This window comes from Acanthopagrus latus, chromosome 17 (assembly GCF_904848185.1).
Source record: "Acanthopagrus latus isolate v.2019 chromosome 17, fAcaLat1.1, whole genome shotgun sequence".
Taxonomy (NCBI): Eukaryota; Metazoa; Chordata; class Actinopteri; order Spariformes; family Sparidae; genus Acanthopagrus; species Acanthopagrus latus.
This window is the reverse complement of record NC_051055.1, coordinates 30,740,190-30,763,111: the sequence shown is the minus strand read 5'-3', so window position 1 is coordinate 30,763,111 and position 22,922 is coordinate 30,740,190. Positions and strand designations below refer to the sequence as shown.

At 42.3% G+C, this 22,922-nt stretch overlaps 1 protein-coding gene across 4 annotated transcripts in view; it reads right to left on the bottom strand.

Moving 5' to 3' along the window:
• The window catches only part of LOC119006183 (CREB-regulated transcription coactivator 2), a 34,567-nt gene extending 13,592 nt beyond the window's left edge, over positions 1-20,975 (bottom strand). For 2 of the 4 annotated variants that reach the window (XM_037074636.1, XM_037074637.1), the window contains exons 1-10: positions 20,744-20,917; positions 12,410-12,511; positions 10,766-10,882; positions 8,745-8,806; positions 5,518-5,586; positions 4,403-4,509; positions 3,257-3,283; positions 1,886-1,965; positions 1,403-1,452; positions 666-931 (exon numbers count right to left, since the gene is read on the bottom strand). In XM_037074636.1, coding sequence (XP_036930531.1) covers positions 666-931; positions 1,403-1,452; positions 1,886-1,965; positions 3,257-3,283; positions 4,403-4,509; positions 5,518-5,586; positions 8,745-8,806; positions 10,766-10,882; positions 12,410-12,511; positions 20,744-20,917 — 1,054 coding nt within the window. Of the gene's footprint in view, positions 1-665; positions 932-1,402; positions 1,453-1,885; positions 1,966-3,256; positions 3,284-4,402; positions 4,510-5,517; positions 5,587-8,744; positions 8,807-10,765; positions 10,883-12,409; positions 12,512-20,743 lie in introns of all 4 variants that reach the window. The other 2 variants (XM_037074635.1, XM_037074638.1) reach the window with 2 other exon arrangements.
• Positions 20,976-22,922: the final 1,947 nt, after the last annotated feature.

Genomic DNA, 22,922 nt, shown 5'->3' with positions numbered 1-22,922 from the left:
TTTTGTCATGTTAGGCCCCCAGTTAACTGCTGAACCAAAACTGAAAATGTAAACTGAATTCACACATTCCTCAGAAGTGTGAGAAGGTGACAGCTCGTCCGTGTTTCTGGTCTACAAACCCGTGAAGACGACACGATGATCCAGACGAAGGTTTGGAGAAGCTGCAGCCCGACATCGAGCTGACAGCAGCTTCCTGTCTGTGGTCGTTACAGTCACATCGCAAACGCTAAAACACATTTTCCGACTCCCTTTTCTCTCTGTAAGGCTAAATTTAGAGCGCTGCCCCGTCGTACATCCCCCTCCGTTTCATCTCAGTCGCTGTCACCCACAGACTTCCTCTGCTAACCTTCACATGAGTCACTCAGCTGAGACTTTGATCCAGAAAGATTTATGACAATTGAGCAGGCAGCCGAAATAACAGATTATTTCTGTAGTTGTGTCCATTATTTCTAGTCAAGGTTTCTGCAAGTCATAATAAGATAAAACCTTTTTCAGAACATTACTGTTTAAGACCAGATATGAGTAGTAATAAACTAGAACTGTCCTCTAAGACCAGGTTCTCAGAGAACTTCTCACAAGAAATAACAATTTGGTTTTCACAAAAACAAGAAATACTGATTGAAGCAGCCTTGGACGTCCTTTTACCTGCTGCAGCCTGTACGCACCTTGTGTGTGGTGGAAGCTGCCGTTGCCTCCCTGTGCATTGGCGGCGTTGATGCCCAGCTGAGTGAGGGTGGAGGCCAGGTTGCCTGTGCTGCTGCCCCCGCTCAGAGAGGAGGATCCGAGATAGCCCGGCTCGTCCTGGTCGAGCGGCGTGGGCAGCGGGGAGGGGAAGTGGAGACTCGAGAGGTCGGGCAGCGAGCCGCCGGTGTTGAGGGCAGATGGGACGCCATGAGTCGGTGTGGACGGCTGCTCCGGGGACGTAAAGATACTGAGAGGAAACAGAGGAGGATCAGAGATGTTCAGACAGAATCTAGTTTCAGCATCAATATCTGAGTGAGCAGTTGAACAGGATTCATTGCTTCAAACATTAATATCTGACAGCAGCGCTCCAAAAAGACTTCTGTCCTCATAAATAAACTTCTGTTTCTCTCTCTGTGCCTCAGAGTAATCTCTGTACTCTGATTCTCTTTGGTTAACGGCTGAAGGGAACATCTGGTATCTCACGCTGTTTGGTTTTCTGGTGGCTTTCGAGTTGAAGAGAGGGAACACAAAAGCATCAGAAGGAGCAGAGGAACCGATTACAGCCTGACGGGCATCAAAGGTACAAAGAGACCATCTCTGATGCGACCCTGGAATCAAATTTCAGGCCACACCACAGAAACGTCCAAAGGTGGTTATGACATGTTGCAGTGTGTGGTGTGTTTGTGTGTGTGTGTGTTTTCAGTGGCATAAGACTCACTTGATACCGGGGACTTCACAGGACTTGGGTCGGGACGACAGCAGAGGCAACTGGAGAGAGAGAAACAATCAGATATGAAAACATTTTCAGTAAAGGAGGTTAAACTAAACGTTTAACACCTGCTAAAATAAAACAAGTTCAGCAGTGACTCTTGAAAATGCACCTAAACCCTGAGGCTTTATCTAAATATACAAAATATTATGTGTTTAAGGAGTTAAACGTAAAAAACCAGTGCACACTACAATACGAATAGAAGAGAGTGAAGCACAAGGGTAAATTAAAACTAAAAATGGACTAAAACAGAAAAAAGTAATGTCGGCAGTGTGATAACAGTAAAATTGGTGGTGAGTAGAAATTAAGTAATATCGTGTCTGAAGAACTGATTTAAAACGAATTAAAGAAATAAAAATAAAACTCTGCTGAGGAATAATAAAACAGGAAAATACAACACAAATGTAAAACTGTTCTTCACGCGGTCTTCACCTTCTTGGTGTCCCAGGGTTTGAGCAGTTTCCCTTCATCCAACACGTTCTCTTCGATCGGGGGGACGGGATACGGAAACACTGAGGGACAAAACAGGTCAGGTGTTACATCACACACGGATGAGCTCAGACACGATTCAAGATGTTTCAGAGCCTGTGAAATAACAAGAATATTCAGAAATAACTGTTTGTAGTCACTCTTTGCAAACAAGATGGTCATTCGAAACGTCTGAGGGGGTCGAAAATCTGACAGCTTCACTTCTACTCACAGTCACGTGTTTTACAAATAATGATTCCCTGTAAATTCTAGAGAGAGCGATGAGTGGGTTCACAAAGTTTGTTTGTTTTTTTTGATTTGTAAAAAAGTGCCAAAATGAGAAAGAGGGGAAATGATCTCATGCTGCAGATCAAAAGCTTTGCAAGTTGCAAGTTTGGTGAAACGAGCTGCAGAGACGTTTGTTGTACGGAAGATAAAATGTAGCGCAACTATTCATAATCATCACAAAACGTTAAACTTCAGTGTCACAACGAAGGACTTTGAACTGCAGTCTGATGTAGAGCTGAGATTATTACTCTAGAAGATCAATTAGCAGCTATTTTGATGATTCTTCTATTTTGACATACAAGCTTCTTAATTAGAGAAGGATTTAGTAAACTTTTTTGGTTTTCGGTTCTTAGACAAATAATTTTTAAATATCTCAACATGATTTTTTTCACAGACCAAACAATTATTCCAAGATAATAATCAACATATTCATCAATAATATTACGATCCCTGCTGCATAACAAGCCAGAGGTTGACAAATTAACCTCACCAATCGACAGAAGTGGGAAGTAACAAAGTACAAATACTTCATTAGTGTACTTCAGTACATGTTTCATGTATGTGTACATCACGCACATCAGACGCAGCGAGACGAGACAAAGACGTGAAAGCCGTAAGAAGCCGTAAACAGACAGAGAGGGAGGCTGGAATGTGGAGAAAAGGCGTGTTAGTGTCTCGTATCTGCAGAGAGTTTCTGATTTTCTCTCTTTGTTGCTGCTCGGGACGCTTTACCAACCCAACATGTGTCTATTTGACGTCCTGGGAATGAGACTCAACAATCAACTGTCTCTGTGGTGCGTTCAGGAACAGCTGGGACAAATCCTACTGATTCTACCTTTAACTTTAATAGTCTTTGAATTCTATTAATACGACGTGAGCTTCAGTTAGCTTTGAGCACAAATGTCCTTCAGAGGGAGACTTTTTACTCTGATACTGAGTCCATGTCAGAGCCTGAACTCTGTTACTGTGCGTGTGTGTGTGCGTGTGTGTGTGCGTGCGTGTGTGTGTGTGTGTGTGTGTGTGTGTGTGTGTGTGTGTGTGACTCACTTCTTCTGCCCTCTCCATCACTCTGACCTGCAGAATCAGACAGAGACAGACACAACAGGTTTGTCCGAGTTGGATTCAGTTTATATTGAGAACATCCTGATTCTGCAGGCAGTCTGAGGAAAACCTGTTTAGACTGAGATCTTTATCCTGAGGAAACATTTGAGCCGCTCAGTCCGGCCAGAAGAGTCGGTCTAACAATGAACAGGTCGCCACATCACATCCAAACCAAGAGAGAGAGAAAAAAAAAGGGGGCTCTCGCGTGACAGAGACCACTTTCACTTCACGTCATCGGAGTTTAACAAGGTCACACATGAGTCAGCTGACGACGGCAGCGCCTTCATCTGATTGGATGAACGAGGCGCCTGCTGGGTTCTTATTGGTCTTCTGATTCTCAAACTACTAAAACATGGTGACTGTTCTGGAAATGTGGCAACGTTTCTCCAAAACTATCCACCGCATCAGTTTCTAAATGAATAGAAATCTACTGTAGTTAAACGGTGATGTGATTAAATACAACAGCGTGCTGAGAGCAGAGCTGTGGCGCCACATGTACACAGACAGTTATGTTGTGTTTAACAGTTGACAAGTAATTTACAAAGACTGCTGGCATCCTGCTTGTCGGGCTGAAGCCAGGATTTAATAAATACTGAGGTCATGTATACTCGAAGGAGCCGCATTAAAAAGAAATGAGAAAATCTTGTTATAATAAAAACATATTTAGCAGCATAATGATCCAGTTAGATGATCATTGAAAAAAATGACATAATAAGTTAAGCTGTTGGATCTCAATTTCAACTTTTTTAATCTGTATTTATGACTTTCATCTGATAATTTGATCCTTTTCAGCTCACAATTATGATTTTTATGTCATATCTCTGATTTATTTATCTCATTAATTTGTTGTTGTTGTTCATTCAGTTGTTTCCAGGATTAACTAAACATTTTTAGGGTTAAATATTTGCTCATGAGCTCTGTTTCTTTGGAATAAACTCACACTGCATGTTTTTCATATTTCTATAAACTAAAGATGAAGTTGTGTAAAGTATCCGTGGAGGTTTTAAGATACATTTCCTGGACTGTTTCTCATGGTTGTTTGTTTTATTGTGGTTCAGCTGTGAGTGCTGCCGTTCAGCAGTGCAGCCTCACCGGTGCGTCGGCTGCCCTGGGGGTTGAGGGTGGGTCCTCCTGTGGTGAAGGGGTCTCCTGTGGGAGGGTTCATCACGCTGGTGTGGAGGGCCGAGTCGGAGTTGGTCCTGAGGGGTGCAGAGACACACGGTGTTAAAGAGACGAGAGGAAGCTGAGAGAAAAGAGCAGCTGAAGGAGCTGAACGTCAGGCGAGTCTTCGTTCTCCAACACGGTGCGACATCGCCGTAAAACTCAACCACACAACCGACAATCTGGAGGAATGAAAGCTGACTAACATGTTCTGTTTCTTCTCACACACACACACAACAGCAGAAAGTCAGATGAGATTTTAAAAATATGTAATCTGTTTTTAGGTCAAGACACACTGAAAGCAATGCATTACTGTCTAATCTGACAATCAGTCTGACAAAATAATAAAGTGACGTCTTCAGATTGCTCGTGTTCAACCAGCAGTCTAGAACTGACAGACTCTTGGTTTCCTGTCATAAATACTGGAGAAAAGCTGCAAATCCTCTAAAACCAAAGAAAATCAGTTGACAAGCAGTTGGCAATTAATTTTCTTTTGGTTGAATCAACAAGTTGTTGCAGCATCAAACTTATATTCCTATTTTTAATTCACACACCTACTGAAGACAAGAACAACTGCCAAGCAACTGAAAACCGTTTCTGGTTGGAGACAAACTCTTTCCTGAAGCGAGCTGATGACTGACAGGCCTCAGTTTAATCTCAGTGTTTTCTAATCGTCAGGTGTCTTTACTGCTCAGCTCAGGTAATGCAGACAGGAGGCTGGACCAATCAGAGGCTAATGGAGAGAGTTTGGAACGATGAAAGTAAAACAGAAGATACGTGGAAAGATTAAAAACAGAACAGGAAGGAAGAGAAATTATTGGATTTGTGATCCAAAAATCCAGAAAGCTTCAAACTCAGAATCAGTTCAGCAAAAAAAAAAAAAAAAAAAAACAAAGAAAGGAAAGTTTGACACATTTGCATTTTCACCCACAGCAATTTAAGACCAGCTTCCACTCTGGAAGTAGGAGCTGGAAGATGTCCAGCTGAAGGAGGAAAGGAAGAAGGTAAAAGGGAGGAAGAGGAAGAAGAGGATGAGGACGATTCACCTGTTGAGTGCAGTGGTGGGAAGACGAAACAACTGGCTTTTATCCCCGGGGAAGTTTCCGGACCAATTCCTTTTCATGATCGACAAGAACAAAAAGTTATTTTCCTCCACCGAGCAAGAACATCGAAAAAGGAGGGGAAAAAAAAAATAAAGAAAAAGGAAGAGCTCGGAAAGCAAACTCAAGCGAAGGAAAGAGGAAGACGAAGGCAGCGAGCGAAAGACAGAGGGAGGCCGGCGTGTCGCCTGACACGGCAGACGGAGTTTCTCTTGTGTGAGTGTCTGATGAGAGACGATTAAAATCTGTTCACGACTGTCAGAAAACTAACAATCGTGTTGGTCTCAGAGATGTATTCTATTACATTATGATTCAGTGTTGGACAGAGATCAGCGCTGGATCTTCTCTTGTTATGTCTGTATATCCTGACACGAGGTCACAGCTTCAAAAATCAACATAATGTACCATCACCACGCTGACGACACACACGAATCTTCCTGTAGCAGCCAGTGAATCCTCCAGCAGTCTTATACACCATCACGTCCTCTGCTTTCCCTCAACGCTGGATAATTAACTGTTCCCTCATTCAGATAGAAACTGTTTTGGTGGTAGTCTAACTCACAGGGCTCCAGTTCTCTCTACACATGCTGGAGGTTAACTTCTTAAAATCCAGACTGAAAACATCCGTCTTCTGATCGTTACGACCTCTGCTGACTCCACCAGCTGTGAACTCAAATCACCGACTGTCCTCATCGTCAATCCTGTCACAGGTAGTCTCATCAACACCATCACCTGTGCTTATGAATGTATGTGTTTCTGACGAGTCATTACATGTAGTTTGTTGTCAAAGTTATAACTTGTTTTGCTGTTTTACTTGTAAAGTGTACAGAGACTCTTTGGGTGATGTGAACTGAAGTTCAGGTTAAACTAAAGAATTAAAAAATGCAGATAAGTGAACGTACACTTCATACAGGATACAGATTGTACATGTACACCTTGAACTTTCCTGGAGCAACTGAACCTGATTTAACTGTAATGTAAAGGACAGAACTCTCACTGTGCTGCAATAAGTGACGCAGCTGAAAACAACTTCTCCTGCACGGGTCACAATGTGTGAAGACACTTTTAGAGGCCTACATAATCTTAATTAGCTCTACTGTGAAACCTGATAGTGGGACCTTTGTTGACTTCCAGCACGAAGAGCTTCGTCTCTGGGATGTTCAGGACTAATTTCAACTCAATCCACTGAAAATGAATTGATGATGGTGAGGTTCAGAAAGAACACACAGAGAATCACTGAAATGTGAATCAGAAGGACAAACTACAATATTTCACAGTTTTAAAAGTATTTGGAGAACAGCTGTGGGATTTTGCAAGGTCCCATTAATCTAATAGAAGTTTAAAACAGAGTGAGAATATAAATGAAGTATTATAAAAATAATATGGAATAACTCCAGACTTTTATCCTTTAGCTGGCATGAGCACCACAGAAGAAGAACACAGGCTGCTCAGCTGCAGCTACGAGAACTGGACTCAAGTTTTGTTTTGACCAAAAACCTCCAACCTGGCAGGACGAGCGCTGACCAAGTTTCTGTTGAATAAACACTCTCTCTCCTTCTGGCTTTTAACTCTGCGTCTCCTGAAAGAAGGAAGTTTGGGCCTAAACGAGCCAAAACATGACAAATAACTGAGTTTCTCCTCTCGAGCGACTGAAGACAAAGCGCAGGTGGGATCGTTCTGCAACAACTACGACTGTTTCACCAGAAAACTTCATGTTTAGAAAGAAGCCAATCGCTGCAGGAGTTTGAACCTGAACAGTCTTTTCTTGTCAGACTTCAGGACAGTGCTGGAGGTCATTTGCCAGTGTAATGCACAGTTGTGTGTTTGTGTGTTTCAGTGTGTGCAGTGATGTGCAGTGGACGTTCTGTGGCGGTGGACCGAGGCCAGTCTCTCTCTGCAGGGTAATTGCTGTCTTGTTAGAAGGAGAACCAGAAAAGAACGCAGGCAGGCGGGCGAAAATCAGACGACTGTAAAGCTGCAAGAGGCAAGAGAAAAGCCAAAAAGAAAAAAAACAGAAAACAAAAAAGCAGATTCCCGGAAGAAGGAAAGGCAAAAAAAAAAGAAAAAAGAAAACTGAGAGCTCTTCAAAACCGACTCAGGTTTGGAGAGACGCCGGCTAAAATCAACCGAGTCCTGTTAGTCGTCTAGAGGTTAGTGTTAGTGAACCGAAGCTGCAGCCTCAGTCGGATCCATGAAAACCTTTGTGAAGCTTCACCTCGTGTGATTCTAAGTTTCAGTCGGATGTCTGAGGTGGGGGGTTCAACAGTTTGCTCAAGGACACTTCAGCAGGAGGGAGAGGGAGGGAGCTGAAGGACTTTCTAAAGGCTGCAGCTCAACTCTAAAGTCCATCGTTTAGTTCTCTCTCTGAGACTTGATTTCTCTCTAATTTTTGATACTGAAAAGGCCCTCTTTAAAGGAACAGTTCACCCAAAAATGAAAACTCAGTCCTCCTCTCCTCCTCCTGAGGATATAAAGTCCTCCTCTCCTCCTCCTGAGGATATAAAGTCCTCCTCCCCTCCTCCTGAGGATATAAAGTCCTCCTCTCCTCCCCCTGATGATATAAAGTCCTCCTCTCCTCCTCCTGAGGATATAAAGTCCTCCTCTCCTCCTCCTGGAGTTTCACAGTAACACAGAGTTGCAGCGTTCTGATAAACACCTGAAGCAGCTGAGACTTGATTTAAAACAGAGAAACAACCACAGAAACAGAAAATGGCTCCAGACTTCATTTACACCCATTTTAAAGCTGAAGTCGTCACTGTGGGTGCTAAGCTAAAAGCATTAGCATGCACCTGGTCTGAGGCGGGTGCTCAGGCAGTAACCCCTGACCAACCCAACGAGCCGTTTCTGTTTCTGTTCCTGATACTCCAGGAGCCTGAAGGTGAGACTGATGATCTGTAGACATTTAAAATGATTTTTTAATTGAATTTTGGAGGACCTGGAGCCACCACTGAAACGGTTTTGTCATCGTTTCTGTCCGGAGCTTTTAAATCCGTGTTTTTAGTTCTGTGTCAGTTTGAAGTTCTGAACCATCTGAGGTGTGACGAAGCTTCAGAAAGATTTCAGAGCAGTAGAAGCAGAGAAGACTCAACAAGATGCTTCAGAAATAACAAACAGCCATCTCTGCCGACAGTCACGTCTCCATGGAGACAGACAGACAGACGGGGGGGCAGTACCTTCTCCAGCTGGGGTCAGGAGGCGGGGACAGGTAGGCGGAGTTATACGGCGAGCTGTCCACCTGAGGAGACGACTGGTCAAGGAAACAACACGAACTTCAGATGATCTTTCACACTTTGTTTCTATTACTTTCATTATGATTCAAACTTCCCATTTTTCTACTACTTCTTCCACACATTTTCACTTTCTTCACTGAGTTCTAGTGAACACTGGGAGAACTTCTCTGTTTGGACTTATGAAAAGGAGAAAATTAAACCGCCTGACCAACAGATCAGTTTTCAGCGTCGACTGCACAGTTTCACACTCGGCTCCACACTTTCACACATTCTACTCAACAGACTGGGTGTTTGATGCGCGAGGATGATTTCAGGCTTTCATTTCCTTTCTATGTTGAGTCTGAGTAGATGCACGTATGTAGACTACTGATAAGTCCGTAAGTCACACTCGTAGAGCCTCCTGAACCCCTTTTTTCCACTGCAGGACCTTAAAGCCTGTAAACATGTGGGTCTTTTTAAGTCCAGTGGCACCTTATTAACTCAGATCTGTTTGTTCAGTCCAACAGAATCAGTACCAGGCACTCTGACACTTCCAGGTGGGACACATTTCGTATCCTCGTCTGTGGACCGCAGATCTCTGCACAGGGCTCCACAACTTGTATGGAGGTGAAGATTACAACAGGCCTGCAGCAACACTTTGAGAAATGAGGGTGAAGAGCGAAGAGCCACCAGCCACTTTCTTTATCGTGCAACAAAAACGGGACAGTTTCTATTTTTTCCTAATTTATATTTGGACCCTGTGGACTCGGAGAGCGAGGAGGCCAGATCAGCACCATGAACTACAACTGTGAATGGCCTTCCAGCTAGACTTTACACAGCAGTCCAATTCATGCCAAGACCTCAGAAATCTGATAATTAGGCAGGACCCATCTCACAATGTCAGCTGACCCAACAAAATTAAATTACGTCAGCACAAACCAGCTGACAGGAAGTAAACCTGGACCAAGAAGCTTCCAGCTCATCAAAGCTCGTCTTCACAGCTGCAGCGCTGTGACGTGGATCCACCACATTTCATTTATTCTCCCTAAAGTGCAGACAGACTCCCTGAAACCTCCAGGATACTGTTTTTTACAGACAAGTTAACTTCTGCACACCTGTGGATCAACAGGTGCGTAGGAGAAAATCAAAGGCCGACAAAACTCCTGCAGTCAGGAGTTTAAATAACAACGTTTTAGTATGAAGACTTTCACCAGGTTATCGTCTAAAGGTTGATATTAAAGCTCAGTTTTCTACAACTGCAGGTTTACTGGTCTTTGACTCAGTTTCAGAAAACTGACTGAAAAACAACTTGGATGAAGAAATCAACAGAGACAACTTTCAGTTTCAGTTCCTTAAATGCTTGAACACTCTTCCACTCAGTGATGAACATCACTAACTGGGCCGCTGCCTCCTCACTGTCGTTTTAAAACAGGAAATAAGTCGAGTCAAGATCGATGTTGAGGATCTTTTGAATAAAAGCTGATAAGCAACGAGACGACATGAAGGGTGACGTGAGGTCAAATAATATTTCTGTTTGAAGTTTCACTGCAGTTAAATGTTAATCAGCAGGAGAATTCAGAGACTAACAGCTTTGTGCTTCAAAGCTCCAGCTGTTCGAGGCCAAAATCTATTTCAATCAAAGTTTATTGATCTTGATCTGTTTAATGCTACTCAATAGTTTTCTTCTTCTCTACAAACTCAAACCAACAGTGAAGGCATTGTGTGTGTGAGCGGCAATAATAAACACATCAATGAGCCACACTGTTGTTCCTCCATCAGCATGAACACACACATTATTATATCACACACACACACACACACACACACACACACACACACACACACACACACACACACACACACACACACACACACCATCTTACTGTCGAAATACTAATAAAAATAAAATGAAAACATAACTTAAACATCAGGCTCATCCTAGACGCAGCCTGTAGGTTTAACCTCAACAGTAAACTGAAGGATACTTGTCGGTTGCGGTACGGTCGGACCGGCGAGATGAAACGGCGGTCCCTCTGGACTCGCTCCACCAGACCGTGGTGCCGAGTGGACCGGTTGGACTCGAGAGTGGATGGAAAGGAGCCCTACAAGAGAGAGAAGAGAGGGACAGAGACCGAAGAAGGTTCATCATGTGTGTTAATTAAAACATATCTGATGACACACAAAGACAAACTGGATCAATAACTAATCTTTTCAAGAAATACGTTTCCAGGATATTTCCAAAGACCTCCTGCTGGTTACATAACAAGCTTTTTACTGCGGCTGACCTTTATTCAAATTTTCATAATAATGACGTGGTTTGTTTAAGATGTTTTCACCGACTGGTAAACTATTTGAATTCTTGGGAGAAGAAGTAATGAAACAGAACTGCTGCTCATGAGGTTTACGTCCCCGAGAGCAGCTCTGATTTCAGCCGCGAGCTGCTGAAGCAGACGTCACGCCAACATTTAATTCTGAGTGTTTCAGCCTTTTCATCTGCCGGAGAACTGTTTTTACTTATGGTCCCTTTGTCGTTTCTACTTGTTCTTGGTTTTTGTTTTTTTTTATAAAAGTGACTGAACATGAATACCTGAAAGAAACACATCAAAACTAAAGCTGCGACGATAAACTGATCTCTGATTCCAGTTTCTTAACTGTGAATGTTTCTGGTTTCTTCACTCGTCTACAACAGAAAATGTCTCTGGACACAGCAAGACATTCAAGGAGACGTCAAGGACGACAGGTTATCTGACGATGAATATTATCATTAGTTGCAGACTGTAAGTTCCCAAACTCCTCAGAAACTGCCAGTGAAGCTGAGAAGCCACAAGCATTACGCTACCTGAAGCCAAATTAATCTAGTTGTGGTCTGACGGAGGAGGAGGAGGAGGAGGAAGGCTACAAATCAAGGGTGACATTCAGCCGAGGAGCGGAAGGGAAACACGAAGATATTGATGAGAAGCTTCCATTACAGAATGAGCTGATGGGAAACACTGATGACTCAGCGGCGAGGAGCTGAAGGCTGCAGGTTGTGGTGACGCAGCAGAAAGTGTCCTGAAAACACTCCCGGGTCCTCTCACTGCAGCTGCTGCCTGACCCTAACGCTGCAGAGCATCTTTATTTATCTCATGTTAATCTACATTAACCAACAGGTTCGTCATGCAGAAAACATTTTAAAAGAGAGATTTTGATTCAGCGGTACGTTTGAAGAACATCAGAAATGTAGGAGGCTAAAAGAGCTCGGCTTATTTTAACTGAGAGACAAACAAACAAACAAATTTGTTTGTGCCGATTAAAACTGCAGAAACTCTGATGACATCAGAGGCCAAATATATATAAAAAACTAAAAACAGTAGCAGTAAAATCAATACCATGAGCAGAAACAAGTCACAGCAGCAGTTGTAGTGGTAGGTTAAAAGCAATGTGGATTAAATTAAAGGAACAATTCAAATGTAAATCCAGTCATCACCCCAAAGAGGTGGAGTCATAGTTTCATAGTCCAGAAAACAAAACCTCACCTGACTCTCCATCAGCACGAGGAGATGACTGGATTTACATTATCAGGTGGACTTTAAATCAAACTGCCTCTAATTAAAACAAATGATTACGGCAGCACGGCGGTCGTCAGTCACCTGGAAGTCCTGAGGGTTCCTGCCGATCTGGTTGACGTTGGGCAGCGAGCCGCTGTAGTACGGACCCTGACTCCTCGCAAGACGGAGCTTCTGGGCCTGAAGCTGAAAAGAACACAGAGAAAAAGAAACATGAATCTGAGGTGAACACACTATTGTTACTGCGTGACGCGTGACTACTAATCCCTGACCACCACGACATCGTGATTTACAAGGCTGCTCACCAGAGAGAACGATTAAGTGACGCGTCCCCTCAGAGTTGCCGTCGGGCAAAAGTTGTTGTTGTGTGTTTTTATATGTGGAGAGAGGAAATGAAAAGAAGTACGTCTCCATGTCCTGCTTGTCTTCTTATTAACCAGCTCAGTGAGGAGAACCTGAGACACTCTGTTACACTGTGGCAGCAGAGTTTCTCTCAGCCATGACTTCTTTATACACAGTTTTCTTATCTTAGCTTTCTTGGTTAGTCGGCCAACGTTGTTTTACGCGTACAAGGTTGAAGAGAGCCAAGTTACGGACCTGTGGTGCGGAGACGAGGGAGTTCTTAAACCCGGCACAGAGATGTATGTCAGAGGTAACAGAAACAGTTTCCTCTGCAGGGAGACACAGCTGGAGATTCATGTCAGAACAACAGCTAATGAGCCAACATGATACTGCTGCCGTACGACAACACTGAGGAGACACGCTGCTTTAAAAATATACATCACTGTTCGCCAGGATCGCCCGACCCTGCTGGACACGTCGTCTCCTCATTCACTGTGAGCTCCATTCTCAGTATTTGTGCAATGGAGGGATCCCTCGTCATACTTGTGTTCGGTGAATACTGGACCGCGATGTTGTGATGTCGTAAATCAATCTCATTGTGAAGAGTTGACATTAAAAGGTTGTTTTCACTTTTTCTGTAAATCATGTCTGACATCATCAACTGGAGCACGAAGAAACATGCAGGTACGACCGGAGAGGGACTTTAAAATCCTCAATACATCAAACAAGTAAGATTTGTAGTTCAGCACAGCTCTGCAGCTGCACAGTTCTGTATTTGGGTTTATTGTGCAGCCCGTCTTCACACTCACAGGCATTGCTCTCTTTGCTGGTATCAGTCAGAACTCAGTCCAACGACTCCGAGTGGTGCCGAGCGCCGCAGAGAGACACGAACACATGACTTCCTGCCGTGTTAGCCGACTCTCACCGACGGCCCGTTTAATTCTCTACTGATATTAACATTTTAGTGACCACTTTTAAAGCGTTAACTGGCCGAGCTCCAAATTACATAAAGGATTTATTGACTTTCTATGTAGTCGGGCGTTCTGCAGCAGTGGACATCATCAGCATCGTTTCCATTCTTCAGAACCTCTGTGAATATTTAATGCCAGCTCTTAACGACTTCAAAATAAAACATTTCATTCCCCCTTCTGTTGATTTTCTTCTCATCTCCTTCATTTTGTTATCAAATAAAGTGTTTTATCATTTGTTTTTTAACACAAACACACACTGCTATCAGCTGACAACACAGTTTATCACTCTGATAAACTCGACCCAGCTGTGTCGACGGATCACCCCGAACACTTCCTGTCTGGGTTTTACTTTACGCGACAGAGGACATCAGAACCTGATGGGAGCTGTTCTGACCTCACTGTCTGGCCTGCCTCGTCCTTGACAGAAAAAAAAATCCCAGCATGCACCTCTGTCACCTCTGGCATAGCTGCATGTAAAATGATTCTTTGGCAATCATTCACTTTTCTCAGTCTCAGCTGTTCAGATCAGCAGCTTCAGTCCAGAAGTCACCAACATCTCAACAGCTGACAGAGCTCAAGACTGCGACACCAAGTCAAACAGCACAGACTGTGTTTATTAATACAGTCATGAAGACAAAGAGACTTTGTTCACTTTGTTTCAGCCAATGAGGATCTTTATCTCATTAATGTTTCTCCACCAAAACTACAGACTGCTCCTTTAATGCTCTACTTCCCTTTTCAACTTAATTCAGTGAATTGTGTTTTCATTGGCCGATTAAAGGATCAGTAAATTGGCTAAGATGAAAAAATGACGTGTTGTGCTGCTCGTTGATTTAAGCGAAGCTTTTAAAATCATCAGTCAGGAGCAACAAAGCTGAACGACTCAAACATGAGAGGAGAGGCTGAGGTGTGCAAACCTATAAATATGAGTACATGTTCGCAGCGCACACACACACACACACACACACACACACACACACACACACACACACACACACACACACACAGAGGCCCTGGCCCAGTTTCTTGGAAAGTGAGATGAACTCATTTAATCTCCTCTCTCTCTCCCGTCCTTGTCGTCTCTCTCTCTTAGTGTCCTTGGATCTTTGCAGAGCACTTCAGTGAGTTGAAAGCACCGGCGAGCGTTACTAAATCTTTTACACACTCAATAAATTCTGATGAACAGCTTCGTGTTGAAAGCCGTTTCAGTGCCAATGTTAATGTAGCACCTACTATAACAGCCTCAGCGTGTCTGAGTCCAGAAAGTGCCGCAGCAGACTAATTATTGTCCAGACAGGAGAGTTATTCTGGTGGATGAGTGATGAGCTTCAGACGGAGGCAGGTTGAGGTTTTAATCTTTCTCTCGCTGTGCAGTTTCTCTGCAGGACTCACAAAGTGCCGACTCAGAGCTTCGATGTGACAAATCGCAGCAGCCGAGTCATTTACCGAACAGCTCCGTCATCGCCGTCACTAACGGCTGCTGTTGTTCAGACAACATTTACCCGCTGATGGAGTTTAAAGGAGCAGTTCACCCACAAAACAGTTCTGGAGCTTCACAGTAAAACAGCGTTACAGCATTCTGCTAAACAACTGAAGAAGATGGAGACTTAAAACGTCTCATCGGTTGTAATCCAACAAACAAACACATTATTCATCCCAACTCTGGCCCCCCGTCTGATGTGGACGGTGTAAATAACATCTATTAAAAACTGGCTTAGGACCTCAGGACGTCTGGACGTTTGGATTGCAACAGATCCAAGATCTGTTTGAGTAATATTTGGAGAAGTTTCAGACAAAACTCCGACACTGAGAGGAAAGTCGGTTAAATCAACTTCTAAGAATACCTCAACCGAAAAACAGAAAACAAGACTTCTCATGACTCAGACGAACGCTCAGCTCACCGTCAACACGGACAATAACCACTGTTTGCAGGCTGGACAGCAGCTGTCATACAGCAACACAACACTTACAAAGTGACAAACAGCTAATGACCGATTATTCCTCCAAAGAAGGACCAGCAGCCTCTGAACGCCTGGACCAGTTTACAGAATCAACCAATCACCATCATCTGACTCTTAAAGTTCAGAGTTCAAATCAAATCTGGAAACATTCAGTTTGAGTCCAGTCTGACTGACGAGAGTCTGACGACGAGTTAACGAGCAGATTAAACTGGTCTGAGTTCAGTCAGAGACACAAACTTGAGTTCAGAGTCAAAATATTTCCTTTCTTCACATTTATGAGTTGATGTTGTTGATTATTAGACTCAGTAGTGAACTGAAGCTGCAGGCTGTCAGACTGTCACCTCTGAGAGACAGAGGCTAGCTGTTAGCATGCTAACTCCAGAACAGAGCAGAGATGTGACACTAGATCCGCTATCCTTGCTAACAGTCATGCTGTTGCTGATCCAGGCTCAGATTCTCTGCCTGAGGAAGAACTTTGACCAGTGAAGAAGAACTGACCGGAGGAGGACTTTAGATGTTTCCAAGTCTGGACATACAGAACTCTTACAGATCATACAGACGCAGATTAAATCAGGGTAACTAAACCAGTGAAGCCTCAGAAAGTCCCTGTTTCTCCCTGAGGCTCAACAAGTTGGTATTCTGCCTTGTAGCTCCAATTATCACGGTTCTGAAAGATAAACAGTCTTTTTATTCAGTGATTCTACAAGTTCAAGAAGCTCATCTGAACACTTCACCAAAGAAAAAATGTTTGAAACCGCTGACAGTTTGCACATCAGCTGAAGCTTTTGAGTTTTTACTGAATGAAGCTTCAGACGTCTGACATCATATTTCATCACGATTACAACAACACTTCATTGATTCTGTGGGATAATTCAAAAAAGCAGCATATAAAGTAATTAAACAGAGCTGAACATTAACCTGCTGCAACATTTAATTCAACATTACTTAATCAATAATCAATCCAACAATATAATGTGTATTATCCTGGAATGGGTCGTTCTGCATGATGCTCAGTTTCACTAAACACATCTGGATGATAGTTTTGTATTTTTACTTCAGCAGGTTTCTGAAGGAAGAACTTCTACATGTAACAGAGTATTTCTACATTGTGGTGCTGATACTTTTACTTCAGTAAAGGCTGCGAGTACTTCACTTCTTCTCTGGTTTTAGGAGAACTGAACTGTGCGTCTCTGATTTGTGTTTCTTTGCTGAGTAGAGGAATAAAAGCCGTAAGTGACGTTTTCAGTCGGAGACTCGCAGCATATCAATACTGACCAGCTTCGATGTGGAGAAACTGCTGCGACCAACACACACACCCTGATGCTCTTAGCTGATTGGACCACCCACACACTCCTGCTGCAGTGTGTGTGTGTGTGTGTGTGTGTGTGTGTGTGTGTGTGTGTGTGTGTGTGTGTGTAAAGACAGGGCTAAAAGGAATTCCCAGAAGAGACAGAACCCAAAGGGGGGGTATTGTCAGTAAATGGAGGAGGAGGAGGAGGTCTGTGTTGGTCTGAAACTCCTTTCACCCATGGAATCTGCAACTAATTAATTATCACTCTCATTGTTGATTAACCAAACCATTATTTCTATGATGCATTGATCAATTAGTTGGTCTATTAATCTGCAAAGACGCAGTGAAAAGCTGCAGGACCGACCAGCAGAAACGGTGATTCACACAGCTGACAGTTTAGAGCGGCGTCTAACAGATAGATTGATATTGATGATGCCAGATTGCATCGATCATGTTGTCACTTTGTGGTGATTAATCAGCGCGTCGCAGCATTTATCTGATGGATTACAAGTGAAACAAGCAGCGACAACTCTGTGTGACCTCTGCATCTCTGCCAGAACAGACGTTTATGCTGATGCAGATATTAATGTAAAAGTAATTGTTTAAACTGATTTCAATGCACTGAAACTGTAAAATTCACTTTGAGTTTAATGATTATAAATGAACTCTTCTTCTGCAGTAAATCTCCCAAAATATTGTTCTTCATATTTGCACAGCATATCGTCAATAACCGTGACTGATTTATTAATGTGTCATTATTTCTGAGACAACTTTGTAACTTTGCATCACTTTATTTTTTGTAGATTGAAAGATTGTTCTGTTCTATCTGCAGGATCTCAGAGGCAAAGTTTCACCACAACACGGCGAATCAACACATAATCACTTCTTCAGATATCTACTGTGTCGTTAGATTAACACAGATTAACTGTATCAGGATATTATCGATATCATGGGCGGCTCAAACTGTGACACTCAGTTATGTATTAATGTTTTTTCTTACCTTCATTTCATTATGTGCGCACAGTTTCTGTGACGGTCTGTAGAAAAGTTTGTTTCACTTTAACTTAATTAATATTAAGTATGCAGTTTGCACAGTTGACTGAGCTGTGGTGATCTGGTTTCACAGCTGTGTGACAAAAGCATTTAAAAATAACCATCATAACTTCCCACAGCCAAAATTAATGTATTCATTTAATTGTTGTTTCCTCTGCTGATTATTTTCTTGATCGATTGATTGTTTGAAAAGTTGTTTGGTCTATAAAATGATCATTGTTTCGTCCTCACATGTCTTTTTTAATCCACGACCCAAAGATATTCAGTTTACTGCCATAAAGGAGCAAAGAAAAGAAAATATTTCACTATTTTTTCTGAAAATTATGCCGAGACTCATCCAGGTGTTGGAATCTGAAACCTGTAAGTTTTGCCATTTCGCTTCTATTCTACAACACTGGATCAATGTTGGAGATATCAAAACAACAGCAGCATGATCAGCTGTCCAAAAGTCTATATCCTCTCATATCATCAACAATGTCTTAAAAAATCCAAACAGGCAGACAGCAGATAATCACAGCGAGCTAAAAGTAAACACAGGCTGTGATTGGTCAGACTGCTCACCTGTCAACAAGCAGCGCTGCACGTGAAGCACCAGCAGAAAACCAACAACACACCTGATCACATCTGGGGATGATTGTGTGATTCACTACGCAGCCGTGTTCAGAAGTTAATGATTTTATAAATTAAGACTCAAACAATGAAGCAGCAGCATCACAGCTGCACTGGAGGGAAGTGAGGCTCAGCGGAGGATGGAATTTAATTAATTAATTAAAAATCTGTTAGTCTGATCAATTAGTCCGAGGTGAAATCATCTGAGGAGTTCTGCTGTTCGTCCAAACTGTCATTCATTTTAACTGACTGCTTAAAGGAGCAGTCTGTAGTTTTGTTGCAGAAATCTTAATGAGCAGAGAAAGATCGTCACTGGGTGATAAGCTAACGAAATAATTGACTCTTTATCTTCATGACTGAATAAACTGAACAAACAAATGGATCTTACAGGACAACACAGTTTATACTGTTTTAATCAGTTTATTTGTGGCGGACTCTGCCACCTTTCTAGCTTCAAACAGTCTTCTGGGCTAAGAACAGCTGGTTTATCCACTCATACAGACAATAAGATTTTGCATTATTACCTCATTAATATTATAAATATTAAGATTCTGAGTTTTCAATTTCTTCTCTTCTAAATTAAAGGTGTAGTATGTAAGAACTGGCCACCTGAATTTATACTCCACAGAGACCGCTAACTGCTGCGGCTAACTGCTGCTGCTAACTGTAGCTGCCGTCAGCTAGTTAGCTCAGATGGCTGTGATAGGTTTCCATTAGGACTATAACCTCTTAATGAACACAGTGGTATTATGAGAGCTAGCTCATTAGCATGCTAACTTAAGTGGATATCTCTGCAACACAACACACAGAGCGCTTTAGCATAAAGTCAACACTGTCATTTCTTCAGGGTTGATAATTAGTAGATATATGTTGGGCCGAAATGTTACATTATTATTTCTACCTTTGAGAACAGAAGTTAATTTTAACCCATTCATCTTCATTCATCACGGCACTCCTGTTTACTCTCACGGCTGCATAAACTTCAGGTTATCAACTTATTTATAAATTACAAAAATGTGAAATTACAATTAGTATCAGCTGTAAGAAGCAGGTAATTATCAGTATCAACTAAAAAAACCCATATTGTGTATTCCGAAATTACAGTTAACATTTGGACAGTTTAGAATAAAAATCTTTCATTTTGCACCTTAAATACGGTAATATAAATCAATACATAACTATGTTGAATAAATATGCTAAAGTATGTGCAGACTGCTGAGAGCCACAGGTGGACTCAGACCAACACATCCTGTGTTAGCTAACTTAGCTAATAGCTTAGCATCAGTGTCCATGTAAAATCACCGTAGACAGCTGAACGCTTCATGCTGAACCTGCTGACTGGCTGCCTGATGTGAGGTCACACAAGAAAAAAAAACGAAAAATCCAGTTAACTGATCAAGAGCCCCGATAACCATGTCCAAACTCGCACGTACACTGTCACGTCAAATTCCCTTGAAAAAAACGGCAATATAAAGTTAGAGCTCTGGTTAAATACGTCCACCGGATAAATCACCACTTTAAAGTCCGTAAAACAAGTCGTTAGGTTCAATCACTCAAAACGGCATGGCTCAAATAAAAAATAATAATTTAAAACCACATATTTCTGAATAACGTGTAACGTTGCTGTTAGCTGGCACGGGAGAGGCGTAGTACAGTTACAGACAGTCAGCTATGACTGTCACGAAATCAACTGCTCTGTTGTGTCTAACTTTAATGCCGATTTGACGAGAAGAACAATATAATGTGCGAAACACTTCAGTTTGTGTTGTTCATGTTCGATATATACGTGACGGTCGGTAACGCCACACTGAACGGCCAGATTTTTGAATGGAGTTCAGCGGGATGTTCTCGCCGCGCAGAGCCGAGCGCATCGGTGCTAGCAGGGTGACAGCGACGTTCACGTAACATAGTAAACAAGCCAAGTTAGCCCTGGTAGCTAATACCTGCTAACTACGCTAACGACGTATCGGAAATGGACAACAAGAGGCAACAACGTTTTCTGCCATCACTACATTTCACACAAAAAACACTTTTGTTGTTGTGTCCCGTCGTTATTCGCTGTGGACGCAGCAGCTGTAGACAGAGCGCCATGTACAGGCAGCATATAACGTTATCTCGGAGCCTGACAAGCCCAGCAAGGCCTCTCTTCCTCCGGGCAGCTCTCCTCCTCCTGCCTCCGTCTCAGACTTACCCTGGTCGAGGTGATGTCCATCATAACCTCCTGGAAGGCGGCCGTCTCCTCGGCCTGTCGCTGGGTATGCAGCGCTATCTTCTCGCTAAACTTTCGGGGGTTGGAAGCCCCGGACCCGGAGCCCGAGGTGGGTCCGGGTCCGGGTCCACAGCCGCCTGTACCCGTCGCAGACATCTTCACCGAGCGGACGGGACGACTTGACGTAGTGGAACGATTTTCAGCAGAGAGGCGCGGGAACGTGAAGAGCGCTCACTCTGCAGCTATTTCTGGGAACCTTAAATGTCAGACAGTGAATGCTGTCGTTTGATGTGTGTTAATATTAGAATGAGTCAAGACGAGAGTTAATGTTATAAAAATACTTCTAATGCTGGAGACACCAAACGTATGTCTTTAACGTTAAAACAACCAAAACGAAATAAGGAAATGAGAAAGTGGACATCCCTTTTTAATTCTACAAGTTACTTGTGTTAATTTAAGCGTCATTTTCTGAGCAAACTGTCCTCACAACATCATGTTGTGTTAACAAAAACAAACCATTTTCTACAATATTGTGGTTTCGATTATTTATTTATTTTTGAATGTAAAGAATAGAAAGTGAATAAATAATGAACCCTTTAAAGCCTCTACATAAAAAAACAAGGTGTCCTAATCATATTTTCCAAGAGCTCCTAATAAAGTCTTCTGATTTTAAATGAGCTGTGGTCACCTGGACGTGACGTCAGTCAGCCCACCCTGCATCACTTCCTGTTAGTTGGCAAAACACACACACACACACACACACACACACACACACACACACACACACACACATTCCTGCTGCTAAATTTATGAATTGAGTATCATCAATATTAACACAATGATTTAATTTATGTGTGCTTTACATCAATCACCAAAACACTGAACCAGAGTTACAAATCTCACAACTAAACTGTGAATAAATAAGAGCAGGATGTGTTTCACAACTGATAGTTTGGTCTCCATGGTAACAGCTTGTGTGTGCGTGTGTGTGTGTGCGCGTGTGTGTGTGTGTGTAGGTGGGGGGTTAAATGAGAACACGGTGTGAACGCCCACTCTCAGAGACAGCGAGTGGATCTTTGTATTGAGTTAACCCACCGAGTGAGTCATTCTGTCAAACACAGACGAGCTTTGATGTTTGGGGGGAGGCGGCATGTCGCCCCCTGGCGGCCGATCTGAGCCGCTGCAGGCCGAAGAGTTAATTATAGCGTCGTGATTAAAAACGTGTCCGCACTGATCTGTGGAGAGGACCTCACCTGCACCTGCACCTGCAGGGTCAGAGGTCAGAGGTCACGGAGCTGACGAGCAGCTCCACCACAGATATGTTGATTAATCTTAATGATTAATAATCTTCTATAATCTTTCCCACACTCAGAAAAAAGATCCAGAAAACTGCAAACGATCTGAGTTCAAGTGTCTTTAAAGCACAGACAGAAGTGACACATGATCGTTTCATTTAAACATAAACTGCTTCTTTAAAAACAATAAATAAATAATGAATGAATAAAATAAGTTAAAGCTGGAAAAAGAAGATGGTGGTAAAGATGAAAAACTGTCTGTTTCCTGGAGAAAATGTGTGGGCTGAAAACAAGAGACGACAGGAAACTCAAGAGTCCTCTCAAAATCATTTGTGCAAATTAAATTAAGTTTTAATCGTCCACACAAGAGATGAATTCATCAGTTTTATAGAGTTTGAAGTCTTGTGCTGGTTATTAGAGCCAAAACATTTTCTCTAAGTTTTAAGACTAATTATTATAACCAGTGTCGGAATGTAACTAAAAGCATTTCCTCAGGTACAGTTTTAAGGTACTGATAGTTTTTACTTTACTTGATAACTTTAATTTCTCATTACTTTACAGATGAAGACTTTGAAGAGCTTTAATGAGCCGACAGTGTAACATGTGAGTTATACAGCAGATTAAACCTTCTTATTGTTTCCTGTTTAATTAAACAAACACATGACGATGTTTCTCTACTTGTTAATATTGTCACTTTGTGGCAGCATCACTGTTGGTTTGTGTGTTTAAAGTGGACTCCTGTGAATTATTATTTATAGTTTGAAGTTTTAAATTGTAACTAGTAATAATCATTACAAATAATAATACGATTACTTAAGACTGTGATCTGGTTTAAAAGAATAAAGAATATAAAATGTGTGTCTGGG